The sequence below is a fragment of the Neolamprologus brichardi genome, chromosome 14 (assembly GCF_056152115.1).
Source record: "Neolamprologus brichardi isolate AB-2024 chromosome 14, ASM5615211v1, whole genome shotgun sequence".
In the NCBI taxonomy this organism is placed as follows: domain Eukaryota; kingdom Metazoa; phylum Chordata; class Actinopteri; order Cichliformes; family Cichlidae; genus Neolamprologus; species Neolamprologus brichardi.
This window is the reverse complement of record NC_142117.1, coordinates 13,476,351-13,488,554: the sequence shown is the minus strand read 5'-3', so window position 1 is coordinate 13,488,554 and position 12,204 is coordinate 13,476,351. Positions and strand designations below refer to the sequence as shown.

Below are 12,204 nucleotides of genomic sequence, written 5' to 3'. Positions count from 1 at the left end.
GCCAAGAATATCTGCATGGTGCGTTGTTCGGCTACAGGTCTACCATCACGGGCGCTAACTGCCTTTTGATAAGTCACAATAGCCGTTACAGAGCTGTATATTACATGTATGCACTACATCTTTGGTTCATGCAAGCTAAAGCTAATAAGCAGACTCAGACACTGCTGACCCAATGCTTTTTATTTATTTATTTAAAGCAATACGTAGGGATGCACTTGATTATCATCAGTTCACTTTCTCATTATTTTTTTAATAAAATTCTAAAACATAGTAACAGATACATGTAACAGTAATTCAGCAGATCATTAACAATGAGATTGTTTCAGAAACACTTGCTAACTTGACAAGTTTAATGACATCAAGAAATTCATCCAGAATCTTTTCACCTCTATCACTGTGGAGCTTATATAAAATACATATTTATTGTCTTGGTTTAACATCATTTCAAGGCCTAATCCCATGGAGATCTACTTCCAGGTGAAACGAGACATAGAAAGTAAAAGAAAGGACAGAAATGACAACTTGGCAGGGGAGCACTTCTACTGTAGCCAGGGGGTAGAGAGGGAGCCGGGGAGAGAAAAGCTATAGCTCACATTCACACCCACAGCCAAGTGAGAATCACCAGAACACCCTAACAGAGGTTTTATTCCACTGTGATAAATCCACAACATAGGCACATTGTAACAGCACAGCCTTCTGACTCCCTCCACCGTAACCTGCCATGCACCCCCCTAGAAATGTAGCTACACACCGCCATCGACACAGCCCCCACAGGCATAAATTCCCACATCGGCCACTTGCATAAACTACAACTTAGGCTCTACCTAAATTCATTGCCAAAGTATAAATTACCGTTAATATGTATGTCTTTGGACTGTGGGACGAAGCCAAATTACACAGAGAGAACCCACAGAGGCTCAGGGAGAACATACACAGAACTTTACACAGAAGGGCCCGGCTACGCATTTAACATCCCTGTGCTGATAAAATGACTTGCTAAATGTAAAGGAAAACTGTTCTCACATGATGTCAGGTCTGCATGCCTGTGTAACTGGGCGCTTTAGCAATAATTTTCCCTGGTTCTGCCATCAACCTCCAGCAACCAGTCGCAACCAGCCACAGACTGGTCTCTAGGCCTGTGTGACTAGGTCCTTGATTGGGCCCTACACTGTCACCATAACGGTCACATATCTAAAATGGTAGACAAGTTAATGTCAGGTGGTTAAAGTGATCATGTATGTGCAAAACCTCAATAAACAGCTAAGCGTGGCTAATAAAGCTAATGACGTTTGTTAACGGGAGCAACAGCAAAAAATAGCAGGTGAATGAAATGGTAAGCTAGCATTCATGGTTGTTTTAAGCAGTTAGCCAAACATGGCTAACAACTGCTAAGCTAAAAGTAAATTACTGTTAAAAACAGCCCAGATCCCATTAACACAACTTCAAATTACTATATTTGAACATTATTTTGTCCTGATTAAGATGTTCACGTGAGAGGTCTAAAAACAGAGACGCCACCTGAAATATGTTGGGAACTACTAATCTAGTCTGTTAGCATTCAAACAGACAAAAATATGAGTAAAAGTAAAGAAACATTAAACACAGTGCGACAAATGCACTTTGACCAGTACAAAGTATTCAACTCTATTGGATTTAAAATCTTTAAACAAAGAAAACACAAATAGGCGAAATGTGCACACTGAGGAAATGTCTGCTGGATAACAAAATGGTTTCGGGGATTATGGGGAATTTTTGGGCAGTCTCCTTGTGCCATCAACTATAACTTAACTGTGGCTACAAAGCAACCTCAGACAAAGAGACAGACATGCAGAGGATGACTCTGACTCTTTTTGACCTCAGTCTGTTGCACTGTCAGGTCAACATCTTTGCATCTGCTCAGCCCTGTTTGTCAGAGTCGCACACGCTGAAGTTTGAAAGCGTCAAAAGTTGAAACCGTGGCTAAAGAAAGAGCTGCTGACAACAGCGTGTCTGGAAGGCTTAGGGATTTTCACAAAGGAAGCATGCTGCTGTGCATGTGTACAGCCTTGTAACCTGCCTCCTAAGCTGCAAATGAGCGTACATCCACACGCATAGCTGTTCCCAGCCCACTGCATATTGTGCAATCTGTCGGTGAACCAACATGGCCTCTGGCTAGGGAGGAAGGGCCTGTCGAAAATGACCGAGGGATGTGGTCAGCGAGGGGTAGAAAGGGCAAACAGAGAGAAAAACAGGGAGGCATGATGCAGCATCAGCACACAGCGTGGCAACACGACCCCGTATCTCTCACCACACGCATAAACGCATCTCTTTTTCTCCCTTTTCCTCTACTCGACTGGGCGCAAGACGTAAAAAAAAAAAAAAATGCAGCAAGACATCAGACGTTGCTATGGCAACAGAGGACGGCACAAGTGCGAATAATATGGACAGATGTGAATAACAAAAACAACAAAACAGGACATAATAAGCAACGGTAAATCAGCTAAGAGAGACATTAAACTCTACAAACCCCACCATGCCCGACTCAAAAGCGCTGAAGGATACCAGCCTACAGGATGGTGTTGCTATGGTAACAAAGCAGGCAATGGGTGGGTATTTGCTATCGTTCAGTAACCACTTTTTGGTGTATGGGTCATTCATTATTTTTTTATATCTTTTTTTTTATTAATATACACAGCAAGGTTTCTGCTATTTAGCATAAGGAGAGAACAGCCTGGCTGCTGTGCTCAACAATAGTCTCCTCATAAAGTCGTCGACTGAAACGTGGAGTGTTTGATAGTTTTCAGACATGCCTTACTCTTTTATCAGCATCCAGCCACAGCTGGTTTCCAGGCGGTAAGCTGATGTGGACTAAGTCCAGTTTATCAAAGTTAAGATTTCCTTAATTACACCTGTTCCCTGAAGCAGTTCAGTATTACATCCCTGGAGTCTACATTTCCCAGAAAACAAGGCTCAGTTAGCTGGCATGAGGCTGGCATGAAGCCTCTAATGTGAAAGTGGCACAGCTACTTTCACATTAAAAGGCTCCAAGTTGGATTTATCTGATTTTCCATTTCCCATTTGTAATTACAGTTCCTACATAGGAACTACATAACCCTGGGGGTCTGGCTCAGTAACATCAGCTCAAAAACTGGTGAGGAGCTTCATGGCATGGGTTTCCAAGGCCAAGCAGTTTCTGCAGGTGTAACCTGTTGCTGAACCAGTACTTTTGACCATATAGTAGACGTGGAGAGTTTTAGCCCTAGAACACTTTATAATGCTATCACTAACATTGAGTATATTTTACCTGATATAATATAACTGATAAAACACACTTCCCAACACAACAACAATACACTGCAAATTGAAGCGCTCTTCTCTTTATTTCCCCCTATACAACATCTCATAAAATGACTGGGGATCTTGTGAGCCTTATCCAATCCCCCCCACCCCCATGAGCAAGGACTTGGAGACAGTGGGAGGAAAGAACTCCCTTTTAACAGGAAGAAACTTCCAGCAGAATCAGGTTCAGGGAGGAGTGGCCATGTGCTGCGGGTGAGGGGAAAGAGGAGTGAGCAAAGAAAGGAAGACTGGACAAAAGACACACTAGAAGAGAGCGAACCAGAGTTTAATGATCGCTAATGATTAAATGCAAAGTGGTGTATAAACAAACATGGACTGAAAAGAGACAAGAGAAGAAGAAATGCATAACTACGGGAGGATTCACGGTCAAAAAGGAGAGCTTTAAGCCTAAAGGGTGTCTGTCCCATGAATCCAAACTGAGGAGGGGCCCACTCTACTCTATAAACCAGGAGTAGGCCAGCAGTTTGAGAAATTAATGAACAAAATAACTTGACCTAAAAGGATTACAACCTGCTGGTTGTAATCCGGGCTGTTGATGTGGCCGTTTTTTTGTTTTTTCCCCTTTTTTTACTGCATTTGGCAGGGACCTGAATGATGATTCACTTGCTGCAACACTACCAAAACGTACTGGAGCAACCAGCCATGGAAAGTATGAGATTGACTTTACGACACTTGTTGAGCATGACCACATCTGAGTTTATCCGAAAGCCACAGCGCAGTGTGCTCAGCCCGGATCAATAGCAGTTTATAAACCGCGTCCTGCTGCAGCCTGTTTGGATCACCTAGAGGGCAGATGTGTGTTAAGGGGATAATTTACATTTGACTCCCTACAAACACCGGAACTCTCGGTTTTAATAATTCGCGATTCCATCTTCTTGACGCCTGGGCAGGAGAGGGGATTGTGCAAGTTCACTTGGCAGGCAGTCCACGGGCCCACATCTGGAGAGCATTACGTCTGCAGGAGACGTGAAACCAGGGTCGGTGCACGACTTACCCGTGGATATCACACTACGTGTCATTAACCACGTCGCTTTTTCTTTTTTACCCTAACAGATCACGGGATGCTTTCAGACAGAGGGTAAGCATCCTGATGTGGCAGCATGAACGGAAAAAAGTGACAACAGCAGGAAGATGAGGAGGCCCGCGTTCAATGAAGGTGGATTTTGGATCGAGCTGGCCTCTGGGCCAACGTGTGGATATTTCAAACACAGCTGCAAAGTGCGTGTCTGTGACTTTGTACGGAGGGGGTAAAAAAAAAAAAGGCTCTCCAGCGGTGGGTTTGCACAGGAATGCAGTGGAGACACAAATTGTTGCACGCTTCTCCCCCCCCCCCCCCCCCCTCTTCCCAGCCACCCCACTGGCTTGCGTAACGTGAAACGTAGCAGCAAAAGGTAACCACACAGAGACAGGAGCAGAAAAAATGCTCGCTTTAACGCTCGTCTCTGTCATTTTCTGAAGTCTGCTGGCACCCCGGTGAAGCGTCACGGCGCACAGGGAACATCTGTAACGGAGCGTTTCTGCCTGGGCTGCAGACACACACGCACACGGCACCAGCACGGCGGGTCTCGGTAGCTGCTGTGAGCCGTTTATTTCTGCCACCCCACCGACCATAAGGCGCTCACATCCTTACCTGCAGTCGCTCCGACGCGGGTTGCCACATGTTCGCAGAATCAGAGGTTCTCCGTCTCTTACTACAGCTTGTTCTCCTCCCGTAGTCCGGCTCACATCTGTTCGCCTTCACTGCTCGCCTCTCCGTCCTCCTTCTCTCTGGACTGGTCGATAATGAAGGATAGGTTGCTCCGCCTGGCTGTAGTTAACGCAGTGGCCACCAGGTGGAGGTACCTGCTATCCACAATGGGGCGCTTCGTGCTGCTTTCAGGTGCGGTGGGAAATCGAGGATCGATACGGTTAAGCTGATGCTTTAAATCTGCAGCCTGAGGGGGACTTTTTGTTGGTTTAATCTGAGAGTATAAATGCTGCTTTAGTTTGTTTTTTTGTTTCTTTTATACACATTTTTAACACTTCTCACTTTGTAATTTCCTTTGAAAAATCCATCACCTTAAATATTAACATTGCACATATCAGATTATACACTATTCGTCCCTGGATTCTCCTCTTCCATTTGGAGCATCTTCCAAGTTATTAATCTGGTTTCATGCAAGGTTATTGTAGTTAACCAAAATGAAACTATAACTTAAAACTAAATAAACTCAAATAACTCAAACAAAATTAAAATAAAAACCAGACTTTTGTGAGGAAAAGATAACCGAATACATTTTGTGAACTTGGAAAACTAAAATAAAAATATAGAAGAAACGCCCTTTAGCACCTGTTAGTTTATTTACATTTACATAACATTTATTACAGCTTACCTGACGAGGCATTGATGGATGTGTTTATTGAGACAAGACTGTGACTTAACTGCTTTCAAAAAGATGTATGTTTTATTGTAATACTTGTATTATCCTAAATCTCGCTTCTGACATATTCCCTTCTTACAGTAATAATTAAAAAGACTGAAACTAATAAAAATTCAATCAAAACTAAACATTTTTGGGCAATAAAAGCTAAACTGACTAAACTGACTCTGGAACTATAATCACTCTGGTTTCCTGATCTCCAGGTCCATTTTCTTTGGTTCATTGTGCAACATCATTCTTCTTCCTGGAGATCCCGTCACTGCAGGCCTCAGTAAAGTAAATTCTATACTCCCAAAGTCCTGCATTTCCCATTTACACATACATCCTTTTTCCAAGGCCTTATTTTTTCCACCCAGCTCTGTGAAGCAACACGAACATCAAAAGGCGCCCATAATGAAATTTAGCCTCATTACAAAAACGAATTAAAGGCCCTCGAAGATTAGTCATCTGGACCAAAACAGCCAGAAGTGGAAGAATGCAGTCAAATCAAAAGAAACGTTATGTAAACCCAACAAAAACAGCATTATTTCAGCGGCTAGCAGCAATGAAAACGTGGTTAGTTTAAGTCTTCCGGTCTCATAAATCCCAAGTTGAACAAAGGCAGCTAAGGACAAAGAATGTTATGCTGCCCACACATTTTGATCCCCTTAAGCGCCTAAAAAACAAAGGCTGACTGTATCGGCTCGGAATGACCTTGTTACTCTACGAGCTCAGTCTGGAAGAGATATTCGTGAAAAACATCATCTGTTATTGTCTCGAAAATTGATCAATTCATTTTACTGCCGCCAAAAGTTGGATAATCTGCTTTTAATCTGCTGTCGTGTTAAAATGAAACTTTTAGCAGTAGACGACGCCATGTGAAACAGCTTGACCCTCCAAACCACTCAAAGGGCAGAGGTCAACCTCACAAAGTCACAGAAACAGACTGCAGGAAAAGACAAGAGCCAGCAATCGCATCTGGTCCTCCTGCAATGTGTGTGTGTATGTGGGTCGACACACACAATCCACGTAGGTGTGAGGAACGACATGACTCCGCAATCGCAGTCTGTATTTAGAGATGTTTACACGGGGAAACATCTGGATAAAGCCTGAGGTCACTGAGGGTGTTCGCATTACCAACACTCCATAAAAGGTCTGTCGCACGGCTTACGGTTCAGTCTGGTGGGTATGACCTTGGGAACAGAAAAACAGACGCTGTAAATAGCTAGAATCCACATTTTCAGAAAACAGTTTAATCGTTGTAGCTCCATGTGTCCGCCCGTCACAGCTGGATTATTAGCAGAACAGCAGCAGCATCGCTCGCTCAGTAATCACACCTCAAAATTCTGATGCTGCCACTTTTTTTTATGTTGTGTTTGGGTGAGATGCAAACTGATGAACTGGAGGTGCTCTGTTAAAAAACATAAACAAAGTCCTTTTTGTATGTATAGAACGCTATTTGGTAGAAAACCATGTTCGTGTTTCTCAGTATTGTTTTGGTATGAGTTCTAAAGCGCCTCAGGCCTCAGGTATAGCACTGGTACTAGTAGCACAACACTTTTTCAATCTGATAATAAATCTTTACACTGCCTGTAGAAAAGGGCACAGTACCATTACTGCTGCTACAGCTGTGACAAATGAGCTCATAGGTTCATAGGTGCCCTGGACAGAAGAGTACACTTCCTCATCGGTGGATCTGTTTAAGGCGTTTTGATTCACTTGATCGTGATTTGCAGGTGAGCAAACTTATTATCGCTGGATTTGATCCTAAGGCTGACTGGTTTCAAAATCAAACTCAGGGTGTTTGTGTAGAGGGCCCAAAATCTCTCTCCCTCTTTAATGAGAAGTGTCCTGCAGAGTTCCCTTTTCGAAACCTATGGTACTGTGCAAAAATCTTGAGCCAGTGCTTATTTCTTGATATTTTGCTTCCAAGGATCCAGACTTTCTATTAATGTTTCAATGTTGTCTTGAACAAAAGTTCTCCAGGCTTTCTGAAGATCTTTCAAAGTTTTTCTTTGAGGTTGGATGTTTTTTAAAACAATTTTAACTGTTTGTTTGGTGTACTTGCACTAAACTGTGACCTATGAATCATTCAAGCATTTAAAAAAAGGCACCTAGCTCAAGTGATCAACCAGCATTGCGTTTACACATAACAAAAAAACTTTGTTACTAGTACCCTGTTTCTTACCCCATCATTTAACTGAATCTATTTTTAAAAATGCCAGAAATATTACAGTTTTGACATTCATTAATTTGTATTCTCACACCAACAAGATGGTTCCCGATGAGTTATCAGGTAAAAACTTGGTATATCTCAGCATGGTGTGCAGTGTATGCAAAAACAAAGAGGAAACTGGGTGAGTGAAGGCCTAAAATTTTTACATTTGATGGAATTATGAATGCAGACAAGTACCATCAGATTTTGAGCCACCATGCAACACCATCTGGAAAGCATTTGATCGGCAACATCTTCATTTTTCAGTATGACAGTGATAGTAAAACACACTGCAAATTCAGTAAAAGCAAACCTGGGTAGAAAAACCACACAGCAGAACTCTATCAGTCATGGACTGGCCTCCCCTCTATTGAGATCATGTGAGATCATGTTGACTGAGAACAAAACAAAAGACAATCGAAATCCGAAGAAGAGCTTTGAATGTCCGTCAAGAAGCCTGGAGAACTATTCCTGAAGACTACTTACTGAGAAAGGTCAGGCTTGCACGTTTTAATAAATCGCTGCACATAATTCCCATTTTTTCATTATATTTCTTTCATTTTCAGTATTGCTTGAGTTTTCACGGCCAGGCCTCCTTTAGAGAGAAGAGACTTGATCTCAGTGGGACTTCCTGGTTAAATAAAGGTCAATAAATCAAACGCTTTCAAACAAGCATCCTGCCCCAAATATGATGCATGTGGTACAGTACACATGAGACACACATAAAGAAGTCGCTTATGTTCACTTGAATCTTTATTGTTTACATAATTCAACAGAGATAATAGTTTATCATGTTGCTGCGGTTTAAAACGAGAGAAAAAAATGGTAGGATTAGCTGAGCCTATTGGTAAAACATTGCTTGACCTCGAGAGGAACAACAGAGCTGCACAGACAGAAAGTTTTCCACTGGCAGAACACAGAAGCACATATATTCTGGACTAGATAACATCTCCTCCGTCTTCTCCAAACTAAAGCCAACAAGAGGCCACTCTAGCAAAGAAACTCACATCCAGAAACTAATCGATGCTGCCAACACTAGAGGTGAATTTGTACACTGGGAGGAACAGGTACACTGAGTAGAACCAACTATTTTTCTGTGCAGTGAGAAGTATACCTACCTATGATCCTAAATATCACTTAAAAACATACAGTAGGATGGTAGGGTCACAGTACTCCAGCAAACCGACTTTCTGTACTATTCAAACACCACTTAGAAACTTGCATGTAAAGAACAGGACAATATAATATAAAGGGGGGGAGGGGGAAAGGCTGTGACTAGTATTTTATACATTTATGTATTTTATCTACTAACCACAAAATTCCCTAAAGAAAACATTTGGCACAATCTTGACAGAGAGAAATACAAGTGCAATGGGAAGAAAAGAACAACCAACAACTGAGTACAAAGGTTTTAAAATATTTGCAGAGAGAACATCAAATCTAACCATGCACAAAGTAAGGCAACCTACTGCAGATTCTTTCATGTTTTTTAATATAGAAAAAGATACAGTGACAAGTGCACCTATTTCTACAACACCTGTAAGGACTGTTGTCAGCGCTGTCTGCTAAGTTTACGCTTAGAAATGTGGGCTCCCGGGATGCTGGCCCCACCTGCAGACAGACAGTCTGGTGCAGACTAAAGTCATCACTCTATTGTACAGCAGAGATTACTGGTAGTGTTGCCTGTCATCATTAATAACTTAAGTGATGCAAAGAATGCTCTTACGCTACAATAAAGCCTTATTGTGAACTTGGACAGGAAAATAGATGTATCAAATTCCAGATTTGCTCTTTTTAATCTACAGTCTATGTTTTGCATTATTTTCTTTTTCCACTTTACATTCAGTTTTCTTTTGCTCTTATTTTAGATTTGAACTGGCATTATGTATGTGTGTGTGTGTGTGTGTGTGTGTGTGTGTGTGTGTGTGTGTGTACAGCCTGTAATGGTGAAACGCAGTCGTGTTTTACAAATCCTTTGTCTTGATGAGGGTAACCAGTGGCTTGTCATCAGGACTGTAGTCTTCATAGGCGATGGGGGTGGCGTCATACATCGCAGGTCTGGACTTTTTCCCAAATCTAATTTTAAAAAAGCCGAATGTTTATCAAATATTGCAGCGTAAGAAGGTGTTTTGAGAGAATGACAAGTGCTTTTAAAGCTAAAGGAGGTAATAACCCAGAAGTACCAAAAAAAAGTACAAAACATCCCGACTACCCCCCTACTTTAAAGAGTTAGTTAATTATTGTTCAAGAAAGACAAACAAAAGACAGATAATACTGAAAAATGTTTTTAAAAAAGCACAAGTGGAAGAATCCAAGATGCTCTAGCTTTAATTAAAAGATCCCAAAAGTCGACTCAGTGCTGTCTTCAGTTAGACTCTGCCTGCCTGTTAAATGTCACTGTGTCCTAAACTGAACATGCACAGTGTGCAGAGCAGGATTTCAGATTAAGTGCTGTCACAGAGTTGCTGGTGACCGGTAAAATGGCTTTGACAGATCACTCCTGACCTTGGCAGCAGCAATCGAGAAAAACTGTTATGACTGAAGGTTACCGTACCCGTTTCTTCTTTAAGATATACAAACACGGCAAAAACGCATCAAAAAGTTGTGTTGCCGCCAATTAAAAAGAATATTTCTGAGTTAACTTGGTCAATTTTGGATTTCTAAAAAAAAGGGGGGCCGCGTGGGTGGATGGTAAAACTAACATCCAAGAAATGTAAAATGCAAAGCACTCATAAAAACTCATTAATCACAGCAGCTGAACGCTGACACACAAATCCTGTCACTGACCTGGCATGGCGGATGGAGGCGATGGCGTTGCTGAACTCGCTGTCAATGCTGCGGCAGTTGTAGAACTCCTGGTAGGCGTGGCGGGAGGAACCTTGATACTCGATGCGGCTGATGCGGCAGATTCCCACAATGAGGATGATGAGCATGAGCACGAAGGCCACGCACAGAGCTCCAATTATGATATAGAGGGAGTGGCGAGGCATGTTGGTCAAGGTGTCCTCAGTGTGTGCAGGCTTCCACTGCAGGTCTAACACACACACACACACCCACACACACACACAGGGATAGATCTTTGTGTTTTATTATTCATGCATAAGATTCAACCTCTCAAAAAAACAAAAATTATATTCAGAAATGCAGGTAAAGCTGTAATAGTGCATCTTAATCTCAGAATAATGTGATTTACTATTTCTTTCAGGGTTGCTATAAACTTAAAAATTTGTAAGTTGAAAGATAACAGCATTAATTATATTTTAGCATTAAAAACTTGGTTTACCCATTACAGAAACACACAAAAAGTGGTAAAAAAAATAAAAAATAAATAAATATATATATATATATATATATATATATATATATATATATATATATATATATATATATATATATATATATATATATATATAAAAATCTGTTACTGTAAATTTGTGTGTGTGTATAAGTTAATAAAGATCAGTCACAAATTTAATTTTTTAAACTGTTTAACCTTCACTGAATCAGAAAAATATGACTCTTGAGATAAATCTCTTTTGCAAACGTGTCTTAACGACCATGTTCTGCTCATGTGCCATTCACCCCCCAGGAAAAACACTGAAATATCAAAAGGTTTTTTGATATGATTGCTTATGTAGATATGTACCTGCACAAGCAGGGAAAATGCTTTTTCATTTGTAGTAAACATGGGGAGGAAATGGAGGTCAAACCACTGAAGAAAACATGTTTCTGCTCGCCAGAGGTGAGTGGAGTCATATGAGGTCAGGTTTAGCATACTGTCACTGCAGACTCTGCACATTACCACTGCTGGAGTCTCAAGTTTGTCAGCCCTGAAGGGGACCCTCACTTGCCTGGAGCCCCAAAAGTTGTCTGTCTTGCCTGACAGAGTAAGCCACTTCTGGAGCTCAACACTGAATGAAGCCCAGCTGTGAAGTTACAGCAGTGCAAACTGTGCATCGTGTCGTCAGTAGAATTTGTGTGTAGTCAGAAGTTTGTGTTGCATCCAAATCTGCTGGCAGGCATCTTTTTTTAATTCTGCCAAACACGTTTCATGTAAACTGTATACAATGATTTCTATGTTTCTATGAACTTAATGTCTTCAATGATATTAATATTTATTAGCAAATTGTGTCTGTTATAATAACTCTTATTCCAGTGATGAAATGATGATGACCATGTGAAGTTTGCCTTTTCTTCCACGTTTCTGTAAAATGTTTTGCTCTACGTCAGAGACGTGCTAAAGTCTGCTGA

General features: G+C 41.4%; 2 protein-coding genes across 2 annotated transcripts in view; both read right to left on the bottom strand.

The window, feature by feature from the left end:
* The window catches only part of pid1 (phosphotyrosine interaction domain containing 1), a 30,987-nt gene extending 25,859 nt beyond the window's left edge, over nucleotides 1-5,128 (bottom strand). The window contains exon 1 of the mRNA XM_006799902.3: nucleotides 4,970-5,128. Within this exon, the coding sequence (XP_006799965.1) occupies nucleotides 4,970-4,999 (30 nt within the window). The 5' untranslated portion in view covers nucleotides 5,000-5,128. The remainder of the gene's footprint in view (nucleotides 1-4,969) is intronic.
* A 3,560-nt stretch (nucleotides 5,129-8,688) lies between these two features.
* dner (delta/notch-like EGF repeat containing) overlaps nucleotides 8,689-12,204 on the bottom strand; it is a 76,683-nt gene continuing 73,167 nt past the window's right edge. Inside the window, exons 12-13 of the mRNA XM_087850864.1 lie at nucleotides 10,741-10,987; nucleotides 8,689-10,029 (exon numbers count right to left, since the gene is read on the bottom strand). Coding sequence (XP_087706990.1) covers nucleotides 9,918-10,029; nucleotides 10,741-10,987 — 359 coding nt within the window. The 3' untranslated portion in view covers nucleotides 8,689-9,917. The remainder of the gene's footprint in view (nucleotides 10,030-10,740; nucleotides 10,988-12,204) is intronic.